This window comes from Nuphar pumila, chromosome 4 (assembly GCF_984573655.1).
Source record: "Nuphar pumila chromosome 4, dmNupPumi1.hap1.1, whole genome shotgun sequence".
Classification (NCBI taxonomy): Eukaryota; Viridiplantae; Streptophyta; class Magnoliopsida; order Nymphaeales; family Nymphaeaceae; genus Nuphar; species Nuphar pumila.
The window spans coordinates 131,666,525-131,692,741 of record NC_143252.1 but is presented as its reverse complement, the minus strand read 5'-3'; the positions used below and the strand labels follow the sequence as shown (position 1 = coordinate 131,692,741).

The window sequence follows — 26,217 nt, the reverse complement described above, 5'->3', positions numbered from 1 at the left end:
TCATACTAGTTGCGGTCTCAAACTCCTTTAGAATACCTTTGAGAATTCAAATTTGCTCTTCTATCGGTTTTGTAAAAAAGGAGAACATATAAGTGAGACATATGGAGATCATAATGAGAAAATCTGACAAATTTTGACTGATTTTAATCCATAATCATATTCAATCTTCTAGACAACCTTTCCATAACCATAAAAAATATGGAGAAATATGATCTCTTTGTCTAATGCTACGAGGACTCATGAATTTATTCTTAGGAACACCATTGATAACCACACGAAATGACGTTGTAGAAACACATAGCATCACACTTTGAACCCATGTAGGATGGAAGTCCAAAAAGAAGAGAGTTCTCCAAAAAATTCCAAAAGATTCTATCATAAGCTTTTAACATATCCAATTTTAAGCATAAATCATGGATTTTTAATCTAACAATGAAATCTACTACCTCATGCGCAAGCAAAATACCCTCACGAATATCCTTATTCCTTACCCCTAAGAAAAACACCTTGATTTTTTGAGATCACTCTCTTAAGAATACCCCTCATCCGATTAACCATGACCTTAGAAATGATATTATATGGGAAGTTGCATAAGGAGATGGGCTGAAAATCTTTCAACTCCTCCGCACCCGAAACCTTCGGTATAAGAGCTACAAGAGTAGAATTCACATTTTTAACAATATTCCCTTTAATAAAGAAATCCTTTTCTGTTGCAATAATGTCATCCCCTACGATATCCCAATACTTCGATAAAGCAGACCTGGGAAGCTATCCGGCCTTGGGGACTTTTCTCCATTTGCCTAAAAAACAACACTTCTAATCTCATCAGCTGAAACCAAAGCCAATAAAGCATCATTCTTTGATTGCGATGCAGCCAAGCCTCCTTGACATGGCATATAGTAATCTCTAGCCGCCCCTTCCGAAAGAAGACCCTGAAAAAACTTAAAACATTCATCTTCATTACGATGGTTATCAGTCACTATGTAACCATCTATCAACAATTTATTAATATTATTAAGCTGTCTCCTCCCCTTGATAGATGCTTTAAATAATCAAGCATCCCCCCCGCTAAACTCGTGATTTCTGTCTCCAATGAGATTCCTCATAGAGTAAAACCTTCTCCAGAAATCTTGCTTGAGGATAATCTCCTGCTAAATATCCTCATAGGTCGGGTTAAGTCTGTCTACTTTCTGCTTCACCACATGAAGTTGTTCACGCAGGTCATCAATCCTCCTTAAATTTTCCTATCTTGAACTTTCAAATAACTAATTAGGTTTTCACTTCATTGAGTTTATTAAGAACACAAATCATAGGGAAATTTGTTTAGGCTATATTCTAGTACTCTGAAAAAATCGTAATGCATTCAGGTTCATACAACCATCAAGAATAAAATTTAAACGGATACCTCTTCCTTTGATGCACTGCATATCCCATACCTTCATCATCAAACCACTGATATTTTATTAATCTTCTGTCAAGTTTGCAATGGACATTAAATCTACTTTTATAGTTATTTGTCCAAGTGAATCTGACATTAGGATCCCCAATCTCAAACAACCCCCTTGCTGAAATAAAGTCTTGAAAGTGGCCAACATAGTTAAGGCAACCCGGTCTTCTTTGAGGCATTTAGAACACAATTAAAATCCTTAATAACCCACGACTGAGCCTACACTTCCATTATGGCCAAAAAAGCTTAGAACTGCCGTAATCGATGTCTATAATGATTACTTAAATACACTTCAACAACTATAAATTTTTTATTTTTTACTTGATCAATCATCAAATACCAAATATATCCATCATTAACATGGATATTTTAACATTAAATTCTCAATGGATCCCAAATACACTCTATATACATGTGATCATCATAAGATAAAACATCATGAACCATATTAAAATCAACGTACCTGAATTTCAAAGACTTGAATCTCTTGAAAGAAATCATCGGTTCTATGATAAACGGTATAAGTGAACGAAGAGTTTTGCAACTCTCCATGAGCAGAGGTTTTTGCGGAACCTCTTAAATTCCAAGATAAAATCTTCATTGAATGTTGACTTTAGGTTTACCACCTCACCCCCTCGTGGACGAACACTTATGCCACCCACAACTGAGGGTTGCTTGACAGAGCTACCCTTTTTTGGTCTACCAGGCTTCCTCTTTGATTCAATAACCACATTACTCACCTTCCCCTCCACCAAAGACTCCTGAACAGTGCCCTAATCTTCTTGAGACAAAATAGATTGATTTTCGATAACTTCATCTATCAGTTCTTGATATACATCCTTGTTGTCACCCAATAAACGGGGACTATCATTGGCCGACTGGATGCAGTCCACTACATTGTTCATCTCATCAGCTACCTCCGCATCAACCTCAACTTCCTGATGGTCTTCCCAGGACTACCATCCTGATGGTTGACACTTGTATGAGCTTCCATATTAGTGTTATTGTTCTGGGTGGTCACCATAATATACTCACGAGAGAGAGATCTCACCTCATCCTCATCATCTTGCATGTCATTCAATGCAGCAAAGGAGTTAATGTTGCTATTATTCATTGTTTTGAAGTCCCATACCTTGGCTGTCCTCCGAGCTACACCATGATTCCTTCTGAGAACACTTTCTTGGGACTGGCGCCTAGAGCAGCGGTCTGGCACATGCATAATAAGTGACTGGAAAATCCCACAAATCCTCGTAGAGGACTCAATTCAATTTTGAGATCCCGCTGAACGAATCACCCAAGGTGATCGACATGGCTTCCACTTGATCAGAGTTAATCTGGACCTCTACTAGGAATTTGGCAAAGTGGAATCTAACCTGGGAAGATGTGCCATCATCTGTTGCAATCAATTTTTCATCCAACGTCTCTGCAGTTAAGCAAAACACATCATTACACCACATTGCAGAGGGAAGACCAAAAACGAAACCTGGGAATCCTTGCACCGTCTCACTGCTCCATCAATAGGGTCCTGCCTGCAACCATCCAAGGGCCTCTTCGAAGGACAAATAGCATATCCTTCTGACTATCAAACCAAACGAAGAACTTATTGTTCAGAAGAGAGGAAAATGATGGCTTCATGCACAATTTCCAACAGTTATAGAGCTTCACCACATAGAATTACCTCTCCATGGGACGCATAACCCACTTACACACCAGAGAATAAGAGAACCTTCCCCGTTTCTGATCATAGAATGATTAGAGAATATGAATTGATTTCTTACTGTTGTCATCAAGAGGGGGGCAACAAATCTGGATTCACTTTTATCGTGTTGCACCCCACGATCTGAGCCCAAGAACGAGGGATCTGAACTTCATTAATTTCATCCCTTGCGCCCTGCCAATCTAGACCCATGTTATCGACCCATGACAAGCCATCAAATCTTGCACCTGTGGGCTGGGGAACACTGTCTTGAACCACACGTTTAACACCACCTACACCATGGAGGCCATGGAGGGTATCGATCCTCACTGCCCTGCTGGGCGATAGAACCACTATCTACTCCCCATGGCCATCAGACCCCCCACTCGTGGGGTGGGGATCACCGTCCCCCACACTCTCAACACCTACACCATGGAGAGGCTCATTCCCGGTTGCCCGGCTTGGCGAGACAACTGTGTTCACAGTTTGCTCCCCATGCTCCTCAAACACACAATTGTGGTGCATAAGAAACTCCTCTTGATGCACCCACGTCTTCTTGACGCTGAGGCTGTGATGATCGTCATCACCACGCTCGGCATCATCATCCATGCCGTCTACCATCACGATGGCAAGCCGACTCCTGCTCGTAGGCCATTCGACCTTGCAACAATAGCAAGGGAGCAGCCCATGACACTGCCCAGCTTAACCCTCTATCTAAAAGGGAAAGCAACCAGTAGGAGGAACACATCGATAGGCTCTTCCCCCAGTATACAAATCTGGTGTAGATCGCCGGCACAAGGCCAACGATCACGTGGTCCGATCGACAGGGAAGGGAAAACCCTAGCTAACTGGTACAAACTTGTTCATGAAAATGAGAAGTTCCATGTTTTTGGTTTAACTAGCACTCAAGATAATCACTTCTCTTTCAATAAAATCTTATTAACATCTTAGAAAGCATGAAGGGAAAAGCCTATTTCATTTTTTTTGCAACAATATAAAAATGTAGAAGAGAAAGGACTAGACGATATAGAGGATCAATAGAAAGGATTTAGTTTGAATTGGGATTTTGCTACAGTATCACAAAATATTGAATATTGCTATTGCGCATAACATTAGGAAGAGTTTTTTACCATTTAATGGAGCAATATTTTTGAAAATATTGGTAACATTTGCTACAATCTGTCCATGTATGCATTGGGACATGCATACCTCTACTTATTAATATTAAATTGTAAATAATATTATTATGGAAGCTCTTACATGCTCCGATAAGCATGGTAGTAGTCCTGCGGAGGTTTCCCTTGTTCATGTTCAGGAAGTTGTGGAGGCTGCAGAGGTGGTTGCTGAGATGAATAACGTAGTGGACTGATAATCCTCTTTTATTGGGTGATAGCAAGGAGGCTGAACGAGTGGATGAGTGGATGATATCTTGGATAAGCTATTGGACAAAACTATTGTCTCATGAAGACTCCAAGGGAGAGGGTGATAATGATCAAAAGCGGGAACCTCGGGTGATTGCATAAGAGTCATCGGTGGATGGGAAGGTGAGTATTGTGGCTAGTGACAAAGAAAATCTGGTAGACCAAAGAAGGGTAGATCTTCATAGCAACCCATAGTTGTGTGTGTGGTGTTAGTGTTCGTCCACAAGAGGGTGGAGGTGGAAAACCAAAATCCAATATTTAATGAAGATTTTATCTTGGAATTTAAGAGGCTTTGAGAACGCCTTTGCTCATAGAGAGTTGCAAAACTCTATTCGTTCTCTGAGGCCGGAGATGATGTTTATCATCTAACCAATGATTTCTTTCAAGAGACTCAAGTCTTTGAAATTCAGATATGCTGATTTTAATCTCGTAGATAATGCTTTATCTGATGATGACTCATCATATCTATATTATGTGTTTTTGGGACCCATTGAGAATTGAACTCAAATATCCATGTGAATGATGGGTATATTTGGTGTCCGGTGGTGGATTATGCAAAAAATAAAAAAATTATGGTTGTTGGGTGTGTATCTTAGTAATCATTATGGGCTTCGTTTACAACAGTTCCAATCTATTTTGGCCATAATGGAAGCCTATGTTTAGTCGTGAGTTATTATTGGGGACTTTAATTGTGTTCTTAATGCCTCAGAGAAGACCGGGTTGCCTCTTAATATTCATTATGCTGGTCATTTCCAAGACTTTATATTAGCATGTGGTTTGTTTGATATTAGTGATCAAAATTTCATATTTACTTGGACGAACAACCAGAAGGGTCGATTTAATGTCCAATGCAAAAATTCTCATTGGTTCAATGATGTGGGTATGTGAAGCTCGTTGAAAGTCTTTTCTAGATCCATTGTTGATCATAGTATGTTAGATTTTTATTTTGAATCTGTGGTTCATCAAAGGAAAATGTATCCGTTTAAATTTTATTCTTGGTGGCTGTTTGAACTTGAGTGCATGAAGATTATTTCAGAGTGTTGGAATACGACCCAAACAGATTATCCTATGATTTGTGTCCTTGATAAACTCAATGAGGTAAAAATCAAACTAGCTATTTGGAGAAGATCCTAGATGGGGAAATTTGAGGAGAGGATTGTTGCTTTACGAGAACAACTTCATACAATGTAGCTGTGAGTGGATTGCTCTAACTTGGCCTATGAGGATATTGAGATTATCATCAATCAAGCTTATATAAGATTATCTCTAAGGTTATGGTTAACCGGATGAAGGGTATTCTTACAAGAGATTTCAAAAAATCAGAGTGCATTTTTCAAGGGTAAATATATTCGTGAGAGTATTTTGTTTGTGCATGAGGTAGTTGATTCCATTGCTCGATTAAAAATTCCTACTTTATGCTTAAAGTTGGATCTATCAAAAGCTTATGATAGAGTTTCTTGAAATTTTTTTGGAGTCGTATTCTTTTAGGTTTCCATCTTGTATGGGTTCAATGTGTGATGCTTTATGTTTCTACTGCTTTTTTCAGGTGGTTGTTAATGGGTTATTGGGAATAAATTCATGAGTTCTCATGGTATTAGACAAGGAGATCTCATCTTTCCTTATTTATTTTTGGTGGTTATGGAGAGGTTTTCTAGAAGATTGAATATGGACATCGATCAAAATCAGCTAGATATTATTAAATTTCCTCACTACGACTCTCATGTGTCTCACTTATTTTTTGCGGATGATATCTTATTTTGCAAGCCGATAGATGAGTAAATTCAAAATCTCAAAGGTATTCTAAAAGAGTTCGAGGCTATAGTTGGTATGAAGGTAAATGATAATAAATCTGTCATTATTCTTTTTAATATTGAGCAGAATATTGCAGGTTATTTATCCCACATGCTTGGTTGGCAGTTGAATGATTTGCTTGTATTGGTAAGATGAATGCATGTATATGTCAGCAGATTATTTCTAAAGTCCAACATTTCATTGAGTGTTAGCATGCAAAGTTTTTGTCTTACTTAGGAAGGATTTTACTCATCCAAAATACTCTTTAAGTATTTCAGTTTTTTGGCTTCTCTCTTTTAGAATGCCTAAGAAAATTATTAATCAATTGGAATCTCTTTTTAGGAATTTCTTGTGGTAGGATTCTAAAGTTAGCAAACGTCCTCACCTTGTATCATGGGATGTGCTTTGTAAGACAAAACTAGAAGGTGATATTGGTATTCGGAGAATAGAGGAATTGAATATAGCGTACTTGGCCAAATTAGCCTTGGACATTAACTTTAACAACTCCACGTGGGTTGACTTCACGAGGGCCAAATACTTTGTGGAATAAAAGTTTTTGGAGAGCTAATTCCTTACGAGGGTCTAGTGCTTGGAAAGGTATTATGTGGGGATAGTCGAATATTGAAATATTCATTTCATTCAAGGTGTTGGATGTGTCATAAATGAAGTTTTGGACTGACCCTTGGAAAGATTCGTCTCTCGTGTCTCTTATTTCAAAGAGAGACAAGTTGTGTTTATCTAATCTTAAGCGGGTCTCGATTCGGGAATGACTTGATGTTTTTGGGACATGTGCTTATGCTCCTTTTCCGGTGCTAGATGATATCTGGCATCGTTTTTATTCGTTTCATACAGTCCAAGGAATTAGTTATGGTGGAAGGGTACTTGTTGTGTTGAATGTGAATGTGTCTCTAGAAGAGATATATGGAATTCCATTCATAAGGATGCTTCATCATTCAGTGGCATAAATATGTTTATACTAAGAAGGTTTCTTCGAGAGCTTTGTGGGTGGTCTATTAGCATGTTATAAGTGGTTATTGACCCATGACAAGCTTCAAGTTTTTGGAGTTGCTATACCCAATAGGTGTCCACCCTTTTGCAGTGTAGAGGAGAACCACACTCATTTATCAAGGTATTTGAAAATACATGTGGCAAATTTAGAAGAAGAAGAGTTCCTACACGGATATTCCCTAACTCCTGTGGTGGATGTCCATTCAATTTTCTTTTTCATGGCTCAAAAGGTGTTGGGATGTGGCTTTATGGCAGGTTTGGCACCTAAGGAATGCATGTTATCATGAAGGAGAGTCCCCTAGAAGAGAGGTAATCATTAATAGGGTTTGGGCTTCTTGTTCAAATCAATTTTCTTGGATGGATTGACCTGTGGCTTTGGCTTTGGCAGTGAAACTCTTTGCTAGAGGAGGGTTGGTGGCTGATCCTTGTTTTGGGTGTGACCCAAATCTGATAACTTTCAGATTTGGGTCTGATTCATTTAGGGGGTTTGATATGATATCTTTTGCAGCCTATTCTTCAGATAGGATTCTATTCGTTGGAGGCATTAAACGTCATCATGATAGTAAGCCGGTGGAAGAAATCTGTTGCCATTATTTCAGTGAATTTTCGGCTGGGTCTCGTGTGCAGATGATGTCTAATAGCAAAATATGGTGCAATGTGATTTCAGCAGCGTGTGAGGGTCGTGGAAGTTTATCTATCGCATTATCCCTCTCCCGTGGATTTCATATTAATAGTATTCCTTGTGAGGACCCGATTTTGGCCATGGGTTATATTCTTTTGTTTTTGCATACTTGTAATTCTTTGTTTTGGAAGGATAAGCCACCGGATTGGCTACCCTCCTTGGGTGATCTTTTTATCATAGAATTCGGCGCCACCCCTCCCCCCAGCATTTATCTCTAAAAAAATTTGTAAATAATCAATTTTTAGGAATATTTTAAAAACAACTTTTAGTAATTTGTCTATCTAAATCAGGATAAGTGCATTATTTTCTTTTGGGAAAGTAAATCATACTTTCATCACTCAAATCATATATAGAGAACAACACAACTCAATCTAAGTACCCTACCCTAAGCTATCCAATGGAACATAGACCAATGTTAGGTTCCTTGCTTAAAGAGCCAAATATCCATTTGAATGCTGAAACGGATCAAGATTGATCCTCTCTATTTTTTCCAAGGCCCTTTTATTTCCTTCTAGCCTCCATGAAGAAAAAAACGCCTTTTCTAGATAAATCTTAATCTTCTTCCCCTATGACGCTATCACTTAAAAACTCGTTGGATTGACTCAGTGGCTCAATCTGGTCAATTGAAATCAACTATTCATGGGGTCTGACCAGGAATTTACAGATTCAGAAGCTATGTCACAGGTGCAGATACGAGTGCGGGTGCGGAGGGTTCGACAGCAATTTTAAAAAGACGTGTATGTGTGTGTGTGTAATATAGATAAAACTAGAGCTTTTCAGGTTAATCGAATCCACTTTCGGACAAAAAATGGACCTCAGTGCGGTTGACTTATCCTGACATAAAGGAAACTGTGTCCAAGTGTCATGTGGGTGCGACACGGGTGCATTGCCCTTTTAGAAGTGTCAATGTTACATAGTTCGGAGGGCAGTTCCCTCTTCCCTCTTTAGATAAAAGGCCATAGCTATAGACGATGCTTGGCTGATTCTGAGTCATAATATACATGTATATATGTAATGTACATATAATGATATATTACATATCCTCCCACATTATGGACCAGTAATATATCCTAAAGCTACATGATCAAAACCCTTTCCTAAGTAGCCCACATAGGAAAGTCTAAGAAAAAAAAATAGAGAAACAACTCGGCAGAGTGACTCTTTAATAAGTTCACCACAAGGAAGAAGGATCTATACCTTGTTACACACATCGTTTTGGCTCATCTCTCTTCAGAATCTGCATGTACCCCTTTGTTAGGTCTAGGAGAAGTACTAGGCACTTCCCAATGGCTCGAATAGGTTGGTTATGAGGGGAGGGAAATAGTCATTCTCCCTACATTATGACCGAGTCAGGCTATCTTTGTAAAGTCAGGAGCCTCTTCTCCCTAGCTTCCCAAAAACAACATTTCGACGTGCATGTGTTAAGCATATAGCAATCCCATGGTGGACTAATGCTTATTTAGGTCTCATGTTTAGTTAGTATTGATGTATCCAAGTGAACCCAGCAGCAACAACCTGCTTTTGCTTTTTCTACTATAGATTTCCTTGCTAAGATGATAAGAGAGTGCATGGAGTTTGTTACATGATGGGGAATCTATGTAACATGGACTCTTCTAACAGGGCAACACACCGGCGTCGCACTCGCACCCAGGCGGGTGCGACACTTGGACACAACTTTCTTTGTGTTAGGTGAGGTGAAGTTAACCACATTGAGGTCCATTTCTATCCAAAAGTAGATTCAGTTAACCCTCATCAAGTCCATTTTTATCTAATATTATATATATAAATACATAAATGCACACACATACATGTAGTGTTAACTTAAAACTGTTAAAAAATATATATATACCCTCCCCGCACCCAAGTTTTTTTAAAGTGCCGCATCGCCTCATCCTCATCCGTACCCGCACCCGCATCCACACCCGGACCTATGTGACATAGCCAGGAATATTCCATAATTATTGAGTGGCTGACATGTAGGGGATCAAAACACATCTGGAAATTTTTTTAATGCATTTTTCTTAAAGCGAGACAAGAATATGCGCAGAGGAAGCAAAAGCATGAAAAGGATGGTGATATGAACAAAGTCTGGTCCTCATTGTAGGCTAGTGTTGTGTCTATAGGTAGAGAAAGCTAACCTTTGTAGTGGTTATCCTTGGTAGGTAGTAGTTTATCAAGTAGTACCAGTATCATTTAAGTTGGGCATCTAATTGCATCAGAATTGGAAGCGGAGGATTCGGAAGTGCCCAAAGCTAGATTTTTTTTCTTTTTCTTTAGCTATAGCAGATTTCTCTTATCCCTTATCTTTTATACCAAATAATATGGAATTCTCTCCCAAAGATGAGGAACTCACTACTCCACCTCCCTTCTAATTGAGGAACTCACAATTATACAACCTCTCAAACCATGTGCAAGGAGCTCATCTAAGATAGTAAAGTGCTTTCATGAATCTAGAAACCTAAGCGACTGTAGGGTTGCAAATGGATCAGATATGGGATGGATTTTGCATGATTCAAACAGAGTCAAAGTTTTGTACAGTAGATCAGTATTGGAGTTTGGGTTCAAAGAAGATATGATAATGTAAAGTTTAATCTGGATCTGAAATATGTATGGCAATATTGGATCTGTTAAAGGAAGACCAAAATCAAGTTTTTTACATCTAAAATTCGCAAACTGATTGGATCAGATCTGAATCCAAACATAGATCCAAGACTAAAACGTTGATTGTTTTCCAATCCAAATCCAAAAATAATGCAAATCGATAAATCCGAACATGCTCTTGATACCCTTTCAGATCTGTCCATGTATAAATCTGTATATGTATTTGTAATATACCCATTATCATTAAGGGTATTTTTGTCTCAACACATATTTCATTATATAAAGGAGAAGGGCGTGACCTAAGAAAATCAAGACCCATTCAATTTTCAGTTCTTCTCCTTTTAGTTTTTGTCTTTCTCTTGTTTTCTCATTGACAGGGCACGGTTCCTGAGACAGGTTCTATCATGGTACCAGAGCACAAGCGAAAGTAAGACCCTGCAGATTCATTGACACTGCTGATAAAGTTTCAGGTTTGCCAATTCCCAGATTTCCTTTATTCTTTCTAAACCCTAATCTCATCTCTCCTAAAAGCCTATTTTCTTTAAACCAAGAATCCCTTTTTTCCCCTTCTATTCACCCAAGTGGTCGTTCTTGTCTCTTCTCTTTATTCCTCTTCTGTTTCCTGAACCAATATCCATCTGTTGTTAATCTGGTTGCTTCCTAACTTTTTCCAAATATCCTCTCATCATTATCTTCTCTGAAGAATACCAAGCCCTAGTTTTTCAAAAAAAAAAACTCTTCTTACAGTTCAGTCCTGCCGATTTCATTTGCAGCAACAACAAGCAGATCCAAATAAAAAAAGGATGAAATATAATAAAAAAAGGACGTCCTTTAAAAAAAGGGAAAAGTTTTAAAAGTCGAAAGCAAGAGGAAAATCATCCTTCCTCTCACGATCTAATTTTTCTGGTCGTTTCTGCAGCAACAGCAAAAAAAATGCTGCTGATGTCATATTTGGTTACCTGTGTTTCTAGTTGTTTTTCTTGCTTTTATTCTTTTCTTATTGTCCATTTTAATTGATCCTAGTAAAACCCCTTATTCTTCTTGCCATGGCCTCTTCTAGCCCAATTGACTTCTCCTTCTTAAGCCAACTAGTCACTGATAAATTGAATGAGACCAATTTTATCACCTAGAAAAAGCAAATTATACCCTTCATCAGCAGCCATGACCTGATGGGGCATCTCGATGGATCTGAAGTTCCTCCTGAATTCGTGTCTGAGATGCAAGTGAGAGCCAAAGAAGGTGAAGGTGTGAAAACAACCTTGTCGAAAAACCCAGCCTATTCTACCTGGCGAAAAAATGAACAGGATGTGGTTGCATACATCACAACAACGTTGTCGTAGGAGGTTTTACTGCACATCCCTACAGGAGTTTCTGCTCATGATTTGTGGAAGATTCTTCACAAGTGGTTTGAACATATATCAACACCAAAGATCTATCATCTCATGACATAATTTGGCTCGTTGCAGAGAGGAGACTCAAGTGTTGTTAAGTTCTTAAATAAAGTTAAGTTCATTTCAGATCAGTTGGCAATCCCTCCGTATGTGTCTATGTCTAATTCTCGTTACTATGTTCTCTTTATTGATGACTTTGCTAAGTATACCTGGATCTATTTTTAAAAAGCAAAGACCAAGTATTTGAAACCTTTAAAAGATTCAAGACCTATGTTGAAACCCAATTTAGTCGAAAAATCCTACGTTCCCATAGTGATGGTGGCAGTGTGTGATCATCGCAAAATTTTTCCTCTCGTAATATTCTCTCTCTTCCTTCTCTTTTCCTTTCTAATCCCTTATTTCCTCCTTTTGAAGGGAGAAGAATAAAAAGATGGAAAGAAAGAGAGAAGAGAAAAAGAAAAGAAAAGAAGAGAAGATGAACTCTTTTGCGGGTCTCACTTGACCTTAATTTTGAAAATATTTGGAATAACTCGCCTCCGTTTTGAAATATTTGCGGGAAAACTGGGAGACGGGATCCGCTCGTCGGTACGAGGTTCGACCGTTCCTGGCGCCTTTACCAGGGGTAATCGAACCAAGGGTCGAATTTATGCCTTTTGTTTTGCTAGGAATTTATCTAAGAATTTATCCTAAGTCTAAATGCACAAAGAATCATGCTTGTGCAAATACAAGAATGTATGCTCCTTTTGAAAATGATTTGAAAAATTCCCAAGTGTTTCTGAGATGAATCAGATAATGGAGTGAAGAAATGATTTCTAATTTTAAAACTTAAGATTTAAAGTTCTAAGTTTTTAGAATAATCAGAGCTTAGGAAAATAAATTTGGATCTTGAGAGAAATGATTTTGAAACTGAGATAAAAAAAAAGAGAAGAAAGGAAATTTCAAAGTCATAAAATGGACTTTGAATTTAGAAGTTTGAACTTGGATGAATATTTGGAATGGAATTGAATTCTAATTTTGAAGCTTTGAAATCAAAGTAAAATGTGGGAGATCTAAATAGAATTTTTGAGAAATAGAATTGATTTGAAAGTTGGAATTTCAAGATGAAATCCGAATCCAAGATCTGGATTCTGAATAGAGTTCAAAGTTGAATTTTGGATTTAGGATCCGAAATGGGAACTTGATTTGAAATCTGGAAATGAAATGGAATTGGTTTTAAGAATTGGAATGAAATTGGGTCCAAGATTTGAGATCCAAAGTGGAATTGGATTCTGGATCCTAGAATGGATTTGGATATGAAGCCTGAGATCCAAAGTAGAATTGGGTTTTGGATCCTAGAATGGATTTGGATCTGAAGTTTGAGATTCAAAGTAGAATTAGGTTCTGGATCCTAGAATGGATTTGGATCTGAAGTCTGAGATTCAAAGTAGAATTGGGTTCTGGATCCTAAATTGAATTTGGATCTGTAATCTGAGATCCAATGTAGATTGGATTCTGGATCCTAAAATGGAGTTTTGGATCTGAATCTGAGATCCAAGGTGAATTGGATTCTGGATCCTAAAATGGAGTTTTGGATCTGAATCTGAGATCTAAGGTGAATTGAATTCTGGATCCTAGAATGGATTTTGGATCTGATGTCTGAGATCCAAAAAGTGGAGATTGATACTTGGAAATCTGGATCCAAGTTGAGATTAGGATCTAACTTTGGATTTTTAGAATTTCAAAACTGAATTTCAAAGTCAAATCGGACTTTGAACTTGAATTTGGAATTTATAAAATGAATCAAATCGAATTTTAAACTTTGAATTTGATTTCAAAGTTTGGATTTTAAGAAATGAGATAGAATTGAAATAGGAATTTGAAGAAAAGATATTCACAATCACTTGTATTTTAAAAGGAATTTTTGAAAATATGATGCAATTCTATTCGAAATGATGAATGAATTTGAAGAATTTGAAAAGCTATTCCATTCTTTAAGTGAATCAAAATAAGATTGAAGATATAATACATTCTTGACTATGGTCATTGAATGTATTATATAATAATCTATATTTAAATTCCGGTGAAGAATGAAACACATTTTGTGCTTTTATAGAGTTTAACATGGAATTAACTCTCAATATACCCTGATTATGGCCATTGGTATATATTTTGAGCCAATTCTAAGTTAAACTCTAATAAAAGAATGAAATATTTGAAAATATGATGATTTTTGAAGAGGATCCAGTGTGGATCCAGTGTTATTTTATAAAAGATAAAAATCCTAAGTTTTGTTTACATCCTGACTATGGCCATTGATGTAAATCATCAACTTAGGATTAGTTACCTCTTACGAAATGGTGCACGTGCCATTCGTGTTGCCATTTGTGAGAATTTTGAGAGATAAAGGAAAAATGCATGAGAACAAGCAATTCATGATGTATACAATGTTCATTCATTCTATTTAAAACAAGAAATGTAAATTTTCATTAAGATCTAACTATTACAATATACCAAAATTGAATTTACAACTCCCAATGATGATATCTTCCACATATTCCCTGCAAAACAATTGATTAATATGAAAAGAAGAGAGAGATTGCACATATTATATAGATGTTAATGATAACATACTCATGTGCCAAGATATACATAATAGAAAGATGAGAAATGATATTAAACATGTATACATATATATATATATATGTATATCTATATGCATATATGTATAAATATATATGAACATATATAATATATATATATATATATATAAATATATATACATATATATATATATACATATATATACATATATATATATATATATATATGTATATAGGTGGAAATGTTAAATGTGAAGGGATTGTGGTGTTGATGAAGGATGATAGGTGTTGGGTGTTTCAGCAAGTAGGTGGTATATGCTTCAGCAAGTAGATGCTGTATTGTTGCCATGGGTGGTGACAAAAACATGGTAAGTAAAATGTGAAGGGATATAGCAGGGGATAGATAAGCAAAGCAAAAGGTGCACTGAAGGTGATAAGGGTATTGCAGGAAAAGGATTTCCTTGCAAGCTCTGCTGATTCCCGTGCCGATTCTAGGAATCTGACTCTCACAAGCAATTCCCCAAATGCTTTTAAGAAGAATCTGAAACTCAGATGGACTGACCCCCAAGTCCCCGGGCTATCAAACCTCAGACCAGCATGATGATGGAAATGACTACTGGTCGATATTAGAAGACTCTGAAAGCTGTGTTTCAATGTAGTAGACAATGAGATTAGTGGGAAGGAATTTATCTCTGAAATTGCCTTTGAACAACGTCTTCAGCTGCTTTGACTAGGATCCAATTTATCAGGATTTTGGTCTGAAGGGTTTCCAGTATAAACCAATCCTGCGACAGAGGAAACTTGTTGGGCAGCTACCATAGCATTTGAACTCTAATTCGCTTGGACCTTGCCATGGAAACCAAGCACCATCCTCATGTACATCATTCTTCAGCAGATAGGTGCTGTATGGGAAGCTGCAGAAAGTAGTGTTACTGCTATGCAGTAGGGCTGCTATTGTGCGAGATGATTTTAACATATACATGATAGGTGTGTAACGTTATTAACAGAAAAATCTCGAAGCATGATTACAGCAAACACAAGAAATGCTTGGCCTGAGACGCCCAACATCACTTCTCATTCCTGATGCAAGTTTTAAAAGGACCACCTACTATCTTTTTCTAAATGCCTTTGATGACCTACAAAGATGCCAATGACATACCTTGGCAATAAGTTCAGAATGACTGCTTTCCACAGGAAGCATGACTGCAATATATTCGGGTGGAGGAGCTGAGGAGGAGCACTGACCTGTTATATCGCAGGGTGCTGCAAGGTAAGACCGGAAACAAAGACGGGCATAAAACTCCAGACTTACCTCGACAAGTGGCATCCTGTGCCATAGAGTTGAATAGTAAGATCATTCACACTTTCAGGCCTTCCATCTTAGAACTCAAAACTGTCAAGATCACTATATTACAGAATTTTCATTGTGAATTGGTTTAGGGCTCATATACAATGTACAATGAATATGCAGGAAATCACAACTCAAAACTTTAATCAGTAAAGCATGTCTTAAGATGCACTAAAATCTAGTTTGCAACTAACACTTCAATGGATTTTCAGCAAAACTCAAAACCTGGTTTTGAAACCTCAATGAATCAAATGATCAGGATATCATATATCAAGCAAATATGATTTTAAAGCATGCAATAAGACTTTTTTTTTATAAGGATATCTTAATAGAAATGACATCATCGATTTGAGAGTTATATGAGGTGATCTTTTATTGCAAAATATTGATGCTGCTAGGAACAGAAATCTACATTACACAGGGGATGGAACAGTAAGGTCACTGATATATGCCTAAAAAAAAATGCTGATGGGAATGTCAACAGAAAAAAAAATGTGTGGTAGGCAAATGGAGATGATGTGGCATGAGTTTAACTTACTGAGTCTGGGATTACCTGCTGAGTCACCTTGATTCTTTGAACATACCCACCTGAAATACAGGATTTACTTTGAGGTTTCACCCTCCGGAATTAGGAGTCTGGATTTATGAGAGAATTCTGGGAACACCAAAATGCTAAGTCATTTCTTGCTTTTATGCCAGGGTGTTGGTACTGGTTAGAACTAAGAAGTGCACCAAAGAGGCCCTCTCGTTCCGATACAATTTCAGCAGGTACAAGTATCAACTGAGCAGATTCCTCATCATAACAATGAATATTTTGATGAGAACCTCAAGCAAATGGCCACCGAAAATCGTGAAAGAGCTATTGACGCTCAGTCTCTATAACTCAAGCAGTAGATTGCTTCTGATGATAATAAGATATTTCCTTATGCCTATAATCTCTACATAAAAAGAAAAACCATTTCCACTGAAGATGATATTATTAGAAATGAGTAGCCAATGGCAGGAGTCTGAATCCGATTTAACTGGTGCAGATCAGGCATAATATTTAGAAAATGTAATGCAAGCATCTATAGACATTGCACATGAGGATCATATACAAAGCAACAGCTAGATCAACAATGATATCGGACCAGAAAGATGCTTTTAGTACAAACTTCACTTACAGGAGCCTAGACAACAATTAGGCACATGCATAACCATCCATAGAAAATCTAAAGTTACATTAGGATGCTCATAGTGGACGAGTACTCCCTCCTGGACTCTCCTTGAAGAGACATAACACATTAAAAAAATCTCAATACACGCTAGGCATCGAATCTGTCAAACCCTTCTTCAGAACTTCACATGCAAACAACTGAAAGCAAACTTTCTTATTGCTGATTCTTGAATACCCATTCCTCTGCAATCAAACCCTTCTTCAGAAGTTCACATGTACCGAACCGAAAGTATACTTTCTCATTCCCGATTCATTAATGCCCGTTTCTCAGATCAAAAAGATGTAAATGCATGAACATAAACTAAAAGTATATATGAAGGAAAAAAGAAGAAAAGAAAAGAAATTAAATGGGTGATGATATTATAATAAAATCGAATAGGAAAAGTACCCAATCGTTTCCATCCAACAGATTTTAGAAAAAGAAACCATTGCTTATCAAATACAGGTAATGTAATGCACAACATAAAGCTAAAGGAGAAAAAAAAAAAACAAAAGACTAAACGCAGGAATTCAATGATATTAGTAAGAAATCACATACAATGGGTGATTATCGGGAAACAGGAGATCGGTGAATAATGAAAAAGATAAAAATAAAATAAAATAAAAAAAAATGTCAGAATCATAAGAATTCCGTTAATGTAGCAGCGTGATGGATTGATTTACCACAAGTAAACCAGTTTTTACCACTGATGCTTTCGTGGAGAAAAACGCAAGAAGAATGGGGAAAAACAAAAAGAAAAACAAAAGAAAAGAGGTAAAACAAAATAAGAACAAAAGAAAGGAATCATAAGGAAACTTGAAATGGAAAAGGGAAAGAGGGAGATGAGGCATTTACCTCTTGCTTCTTTTGCTGGGAGCCGAAGATCCTTTGATTGCTCGAAGGAGAGGATCCAAAGAAGGGAAAAGGGGAAACTGGTGCTGCTGTCGGCATCTCTTATTTGCAGGATTTTTAGGGCTTGAAAGAGGAAATCGAAGAGAAGGAGGGAGGAAGAAAATCGAGAAGAAGAAATGGGGAGGTGAAGAAGCGATCAAAGAGGGGAAAGAAGGATTGCTGAGGAAAGGGGAAGAAGAAGAAGAAGAAGAAGAAAGAGGGGTAATGAGGGAAGAAGATTGGGGTTCAGAAGAGGTGCTGATGCGTGAACATGGAGGGGTGAAAAGCGATGCCCGAAACATTCGCCTTTGTGCCTCTTTTAAGGAGGAAGGAGAAGCTTCGGGATTGAAATCGGTTGGAGATGATGGGTTGAGGCCAATGGCCGTGGCGATGGAGGGTTCGGGAGGTTTGTGAATGGAAGCCGAGAATGAGGGTTTGCGAAGGAGAGAATCGGGAGAGAGAGAGAGAGTGAAGAGAGAAATGGAGGGGGGGCGGCTATCTTTTCCTCTTTTTCCTTACGAAGGAAAAACCCTAAAAGGTTTTTGCAAAAGACCCCCTTCGGTTTTCAAATTTTTACGAAAAAGGGGCTTCCGAGGTCTTTAGCAAAAAAAAGAAAAATCGATTTTTACACTCATTTGGTTTTCTCATAATTTTCCCAATTTTTTTGGTTTTTGAGTTATCTTTCATTTTTTTTTGTATTTTTAGGATAAAATTCTAAAGTTTGTGAGAGAACAAAGATTAAAACTATTTTTTTTTGTGTTTTTGCAAAAAATATTTACAAAAGGGAATTTTCTTGAGAATTTAAAAGCTATTTTGAGAAAATTTCTTCAGAAATGGGTTTGGATCCGGATTTTGGGGAAATATGGATTTAAAGTACTGGATTCGGATCCGGGATTTAATTTTGAATATACCAACATGGAATTCAATTCAGAAAATCTGAAGAATGACTGAAATTTAGCTTTGAAATCACTTTGATCTTCTCAGAAAATAGAATCAGGGGCAAAAGGGTCATTTTTACAAAACTTTGAAAAATTTGGGGTGTTCACACAGTGGATATATGTCGGTAGCTTTTACCAAATTGTTGCATGAAAATGGTATTTTGCGTGAGGTATCTTGTCCAAAAACATCTCAACATATTGGGACAACTGAAAGGAAGCACATACACATAGTAGAGACTGCTTTAACTATGTTGACATAGTCAAAAGTAAAAAAAGACTTGTGGGGAGAAGCCTTTTCATACAACCGTGTATTGCATTAACCGTATGCCTCTCTCTAATCTTGAAGGATGGTCACCATACTATCTACTATTTGGCAAACAACTTGATTATTCCTTAATGCGTGTGTTTGGTAGTAAATGTTTTGTGCATATTGATAACTCTTTGTGTAATAAGTTGTCTCCAAGAGCGTAGGAATGCCAATTTATGGGTTATGATGATGAATATTTAGGATACACGTGCTTCAATCCATCCACTCAAAAGCTGGTCATATCCAGAGATGTCTTTCATGAGAATGATTCATTATCAGAGGTGGTTCCTCAAACAAATCAAATAAGCAGCCACAAGTTCTATTGGCCAGCTACCTTGAAACAGCCAAATCATTGCCATCCATTCAGCAAGATCAGTCTAGCAAATATCCTGACAATTTTCAGTTCTTTCCACATGTTTATGTCAGGAGAGGAAGAATGAGTGATAAGCAGCCCATGTCTAATCAGGAAGTGCAGCAGCCCTCTGCAATTCTAGAGTCAGAATCATCCCCAAATCATGTAGCAACAAGTGGTATAGTAACATCAACTACTCATGATCAACTCAGAAGGTCTATGCATTCCAGGCATCCTCCAGAAAAATGGGTGAGTTATGATTCATTTTTCAACAGAATTTCAGCTTTTTGCCACAAATATACTAACTGAAGCTGAGCCCAAAAATTACCATGAAGCTGCCCAAAGTACCTGTTGGATTGAGGCCATGAACGAAGGGATTTATGCTCTCCATGAATGTGATACTTGGAAAGTTGTCCCACTTACAAAGAATAAAAATATTGTTCAATGCTGCTGGGTATATAAGATCAAATATAAGGCAAATAGAAGCATAGAGAGGTACAAAACACGACTTGTTGCAAAAGGATACACCCAGGAATATGGTTTAGATTTTGATAAAAATTTCACTCCAGTCGTGACAATGGGTACCATCCGTGTTGTTTTATCCCTTGCGGCCATGAATAGATGGAAGATTAGCCAGTTAGATGTAAAGAATGCCTTCCTTCATGATGTCCGCAATGAGAAAGTTTACATAGAGTATCCACCTGGATATTTAGAAGCGGATCCATCCACTACAGTCCTTAAATTGAAGAAAGCACCATATGGTCTAAAACAAGCATTAAGGGCCTGGTTTGAAACATTCAGTTAGAATCTTTGTGCCTTGCGGTTGTCCAATAGTTAGTGTGATTACTCTCTATTTTTGCATTATGATCAACTGCATATTACTATTGTTTTAGTATATGTTGATGACATTATCATTACGGGCAGTGATGTGTCACGTATTGAGGTGTTGAAGAGTGTTCTTGGCATGAAGTTTCATATGAAAGACTTGGTTCACTTGAGATACTTCCTGGGTGTGGAGATAGACTATACTGAAAATTCTATGACTCCTGTACAACAAAAGTATGCACTTGATCTACTCACTAGATTTGGAATGAAGGATTTTAAACCGGGTTCAACGCCAATCTCCACCAATACCAAATTGGTGGATGACATACCTAATGATCAAGAACTTGAAGAGCCACGTGTGTTCAGAAACCTAGTGGGTGCCTTGCAATAATTAACGTTTACACGCCCATATTTAATTTTTGCAGTAAATCAAATATCCCAATTTATGCATGCACTTATACAAAGTCATATGGAGGCAGCCTAGAGGATTTTGCGCTATATCAGAGGCACTATTATGAATGGATTAGTTTATCAATGTGGTGTCAAATCCAATGATATACCATTAACTGTGCTGGCTTATTTTGATTCAGATTGGGCAGGAGATCCTTCTATTAGAAGGTCAGTTACGGGTTATGGAGTTTTCCTTGGTGACCATTTGATTTCTTGGGTAAGTAGAAAACAACGCACAATAGTAAGATCAAGTACCGAAGCTGAATATAGATCCACGACGTCCATAACCTCGGAAGTCTTGTGGATTAGACATCTCTTCACAACATTACATAAGCCCATTAGTATGTCTTTGCTTTTTTGTGACAATCGAAGTGCAGTTGCAATTTCCTCCAATCCCGTTCAACACTGTAAGATGAATCATGTTGAATTGGATCAACATTTTTTCGAGAGAAGATTGAGAGTCAAGAGATTCAACCTCTATTTATTAAAGGCGAAGATCAAATAGCGGTTCTCTTTACGAAGCCACTTTCAGTTGCTCAGTATTGGCATCTCAAGGGCAAACTGTCCATGGTGCTTTCTACCCCAAGTACAGTTTGAGGGGGCATGTTAGAAATATGAGCACATTGACAGGGGCATTTCTGTTCATGTATAAATCTGTATATGTATTTGTAATATACCCATTATCATTAAGGGTATTTTTGTCTCAACACATATTTTATTATATAAAGGAGAAGGGCGTGACCTAAGAAAATCACGACCCATTCAGTTTTCAGTTCTTCTCCTTTTAGTTTTTGGCTTTCTCTTGTTTTCTCCTTGACAGGGCATGGTTCCCGAGGCAGGTTCTATCAGATTCTTTTGCAAAACACCTCTTTAGTGCTTGCACCATGGTTGATCTCTCACAAAACGCTTTTCTAGGGCTTGGTTTGGGGATATACTTATCAAAAACACCTTCTTAGGGTTGGTTTTGGGTAGATCTCTCAAAGAAACACCTTCTAGGTCTTAATTTCGGATAAAACCTTAATTTTTTAGGGTTATTTGATAAAATGTAGAGATGAGGTATTTTTCGAGTTTTAAGTGTTGAAAATGGGGGGTCAAAACGACCTCTTTTAGCTTAATGCACCCCTCTACTGACATACTCTCTGGCAGTCAGAAAATGGCATGCAACCACTTTTTTGGAGGGAGGAGTGCATTGACTCATAAGATATGAGCTATATTGTACGATACAATACAATATCGGCCCAACCCATATATACAGTAATACACCTGATAATCTTGTTTCTATGATTTTTGTGGTTGATCATTAGTTCATGAACTGACACAATGACATTCCCTCTCGTATTGTACAATATGATGCAATTTTTCTGAGTTCAATGGCCCCAATCACACTTTGTTCATGCTTGGCTCAATATGTTAAGCAAGCTGCTTATGACTTGACTTGCCAATCAGGTTATGAGTTTGAAGGAGCTTCAACTGAGTTGAGTTGAGATAGTTCCTTTCCTAGCCAGACCTACGAGGAACCAACCTAACCAATTCAAACCATTCACCTGTAATCTCTTGATAAAGCATGGAATGAATGACCTCCAATTTCCATCCTGGTATTTACTTAATCTGTACTTTTAAATCTTGAAGTATTTTACACCATCCTTTCCAAATATTTGGATCATCGTTCCATGTAGGTTTCTTGACATGGAAAATGAGCCAACCCATATTTACCTTTAGCAACAGCAACCACTATCTGTCTTCATGAGTTTACAACCACCAAGAATGCTTCCAATCTGCTGATGCCTTAGTCCCTCCAAAATAATGAGGAAGAGAAACCTTTCCTAGGAGACTAAGGGGTCGTTTATTTCACCTAATTTACACATGAAAATGGGGGTTTATGTATGAAACCCTCCGTTTTCGTACGCAGGTTAAACAAACATGCCAACTCCATTTTCCTGTGGGGCCCACAATCATCATGAGTTTCTTTTCATGTTGACCACACATTTACTACTTAAATTCATGCCCCCCTGTGAATGGATTTATGTATGCATTTTTTCACACATGGGATGGCCTTCCCATCATGGGATGCCTTTCCAGTGAAGTTTTTTTCTTATTGGTGGGAATGAAACAAACGACCCCTAAGTGAATATCCTTGACCAATGTGTTCCTTCCTGAGAGAGAGAGAGAGAGAGAGAGAGAGAGAGAGAGAGAGAGAGAGAGAGAGAGAGAGAGAGAGAGAGAGAGAGAGAGAGAGAGAGAGAGAGGTACATGTATGGATGATTGATGTGTCTTGGTTGACCCATGATCCAAGAGTTCCATGCCTTGTGTCCTATTACCCTACATTTTTTAAAGTAAAAATAATCCTAAAACCTTGTGCAACTGTGCGATTGAATAATGTGACTCTCAACAGCCAATGTCCTCTTCAAGATTTTGTGGTTATTCCGCATGAGAAAATAATGTAGCAAGATTTTTCTCTATCCGAGTAACTATGAACAACAGGCAGCCCATGCTGCTTTTGGAGCTTGGTCACAAAATTATTTCCTTCGTCTTTTGTTATTGAAAGAATTAAAAAAGTTCTTTAGAAAATACAAAAATTTCAGGGAGTGGTGGGTTGGATGAGTCGGAGTTATATTCATGATATTTCCAATACTAAATCTTTCTGTTGCCTGGTATCAATAACCTTGATGGAACAGTTACTTAGAGCACCTAATTTGACTCTTTGCTTTAATTGAATGGATGAAGGCATAAATTGTTTTCTTAACGCTTAGGAAGTATACTAAACTTAAATGATAAGTCTGAAGGATAAAAAGGAATGATGACCTCTTCATCCATTCTTTGTGCAATTGTTAAATGAAGTTGGTGGCATGTACTCATCAGTTTGTTTATCCTTTTTTCAGGTTTCAATCATGAAAATGGTGGAACATCCCAATATAATTAATCTTATTGAGGTGATTGATGACCCAGACCAAGATCACTTCTATATGGGTACCAATTAGCATGATATCTCTTTTAGAGGGTTTTCTCCCATAATTTCCTTGGTTTTTAACTCCTGTTCTTTTTTTTGCTGTATTTAAGAATCCTTTTCTCAAGACCCGAGGGGGTAGCGTAGTTGAAATGAGCCTCGACTGCTAGACGGGCAGTCAGGGTTCAATTCCTGCAGGCGTTATTCCCCTTGCGTAAGCCGAAGCTGGTGGCTCCCTGGGGTCAAGGGGTGCACCCGGGTTTACACCCCTCTGGAGTGGTTTTCCTGTTCCTATATGGAAAAAAGAATCCTTTTCTCCTCATGATATATTTGTATCCAAGAAAGGTGTTTTTTTGTTTCCAATGTAGTTCTCGAGTACGTAGAAGGAGATTGTATTTGTGAGGGATCTGGTCCACCTGGTGGAATTGGCGAGGATACTGCCAGGGAATACTTTAGAGATATTGTTGCAGGGCTGATGTATCTCCATGCTCATGTGAGTTATCTTATTTACTTTGGGGTTTTATTTCATTAAAGTACTAGGATAAAATTGTGATAATTGCTGCTGCTTTTTGTTCTGGATAACTGTTTTCTTCTGAAAGCTGAATCCTGTCAACAGCCTAAGGCTTTGTGTCATAGAACCTAGAAAACTTTTTAGATATATCTCGCATGTGATTGTGTCAGACACATAAATTATTACTTTCATGGTCATGAACTAATGAGCTGCTGTGTTGGTTGCAATTGTCTGCAATGATGTGTATATAAAGCTTGATTAGATACTGTTAGTCATACTATTTCTAATGTCACAAAAAAATTTGTCGTTTAATATTAGCAGTATCAAGTGTACATGATGAAGATACTTCTGGCCTTTATGTGGTTACTCTCTAATTGATGATAAAAATTTATTCTCATATATTTTTCTTTTGAGAGGAAGGAAAAACTTTCATTAAAGACAATGTGTGACAAGTCACCCAAGGAGTGCGAAGGAGACACTGAAGGAATTATTCTCATTTGTTCATTTGCATTAAAAGATATTGACAATCACACCTGTTTATGTGGATCAAACAGAAATATGGTTGCTAAGTGTTAGGAGCAATTGCAGTATATATGATTTCACTAAGCTGGCCTCTGTTTAGTGATGCAGCATGTCTTTTGATTCATTACACATTTTGCAAAATCTAATGCTGAAAATGTCATGGTAAGTGTTTGAGATTTCATGCTCTTGCGATGAATTTGCAAATAAAATTCTCAACCTCGGCTTTGTGATATTTTTAGCATACATTTGATGTTTCCCTTTCTTTTTTGCTTTGGAAATAAAAAATTATAATTTTCAGGAAATCACCATTTGGTCACACCACACCTAATTTTTTATAGCACCTACTCCCACGATTATATATGTATATGTATATGGTGATCAATGAGTTGAAAGTTGAAACTCATGTGCAAGTTGTTCTGACACAATCTAACCCTGCAGATGTGTTGAGCATAGTCAATTTGTTATAGATCGACCCTTGGATTGTGTTATTTTGACATAAAAACATCTTTTTTAACTTGTGAAAATTTGGTGCATTTCTAACCGTTAATTTTTTAATGACCAAAAAATCCAGTACGCACACTAGATTTCGGTGATTTAAAAGTTGTTCCCCACCAAATAGACCATGTAGATCATATCTGTAAGGTTTGATACACTTTTAAAAACACGAACAATAAGATATTGCTTGTTTCAACTCATTGATACTGTATGCACATCCGCACCAGAGACCTAGCCTACATACATATACACACACACACACACTTGTTTCAACTCATTGATACTGTATGCACATCCGCACCAGAGACCTAGCCTATATATATATATATATATATATATATAAGTGGGGTAGGGAGATGAAGAAAAAGAAATAAAGAAGAGTAAAAGGGAAATGGGAGAGAACTGGAAGAGAGAAGTGTAGGAGAGGGTCATAGCTGCAAGTGTTGATGAATCTTTTCCAGATTCAACCTGACAAAAAGCTGAAAATTATTTCTGCTGTACTTATGTAGAAAAAGGAGTCAGTGAAATGATTTAAGTTAAATGTTTAAAGATTGCTAATCTTTAAATTATGGGAAATGGTCAATTGCATCAGAAATTCAAGAGCCACATTTTTTAAAAATAAATGCAAATAAATTTTCAAAGTATAATTGTGACTGATAATCCATGTACTAATTCTCTGGCTATATCTCTGATTTGAATATCATTGCAAAATAATTTCATTGCAATATAACAAGGAGAAAAATGGCTTTCATAATTTCATTATAGTGACTTGATAAAAGCAAGATATTTTCACAAACTGAAATACCTATGGTAAACTTTAAA

General features: G+C 37.3%; 1 protein-coding gene across 7 annotated transcripts in view; it reads left to right on the top strand.

Moving 5' to 3' along the window:
- LOC149841092 (serine/threonine-protein kinase GRIK2-like) overlaps nucleotides 1-26,217 on the top strand; it is a 66,497-nt gene that overhangs the window by 12,564 nt on the left and 27,716 nt on the right. For all 7 annotated transcript variants that reach the window (XM_090004656.1, XM_090004652.1, XM_090004657.1 and 4 more), the window contains 2 exons: nucleotides 23,803-23,890; nucleotides 24,236-24,360. In XM_090004656.1, coding sequence (XP_089860782.1) covers nucleotides 23,803-23,890; nucleotides 24,236-24,360 — 213 coding nt within the window. The remainder of the gene's footprint in view (nucleotides 1-23,802; nucleotides 23,891-24,235; nucleotides 24,361-26,217) is intronic.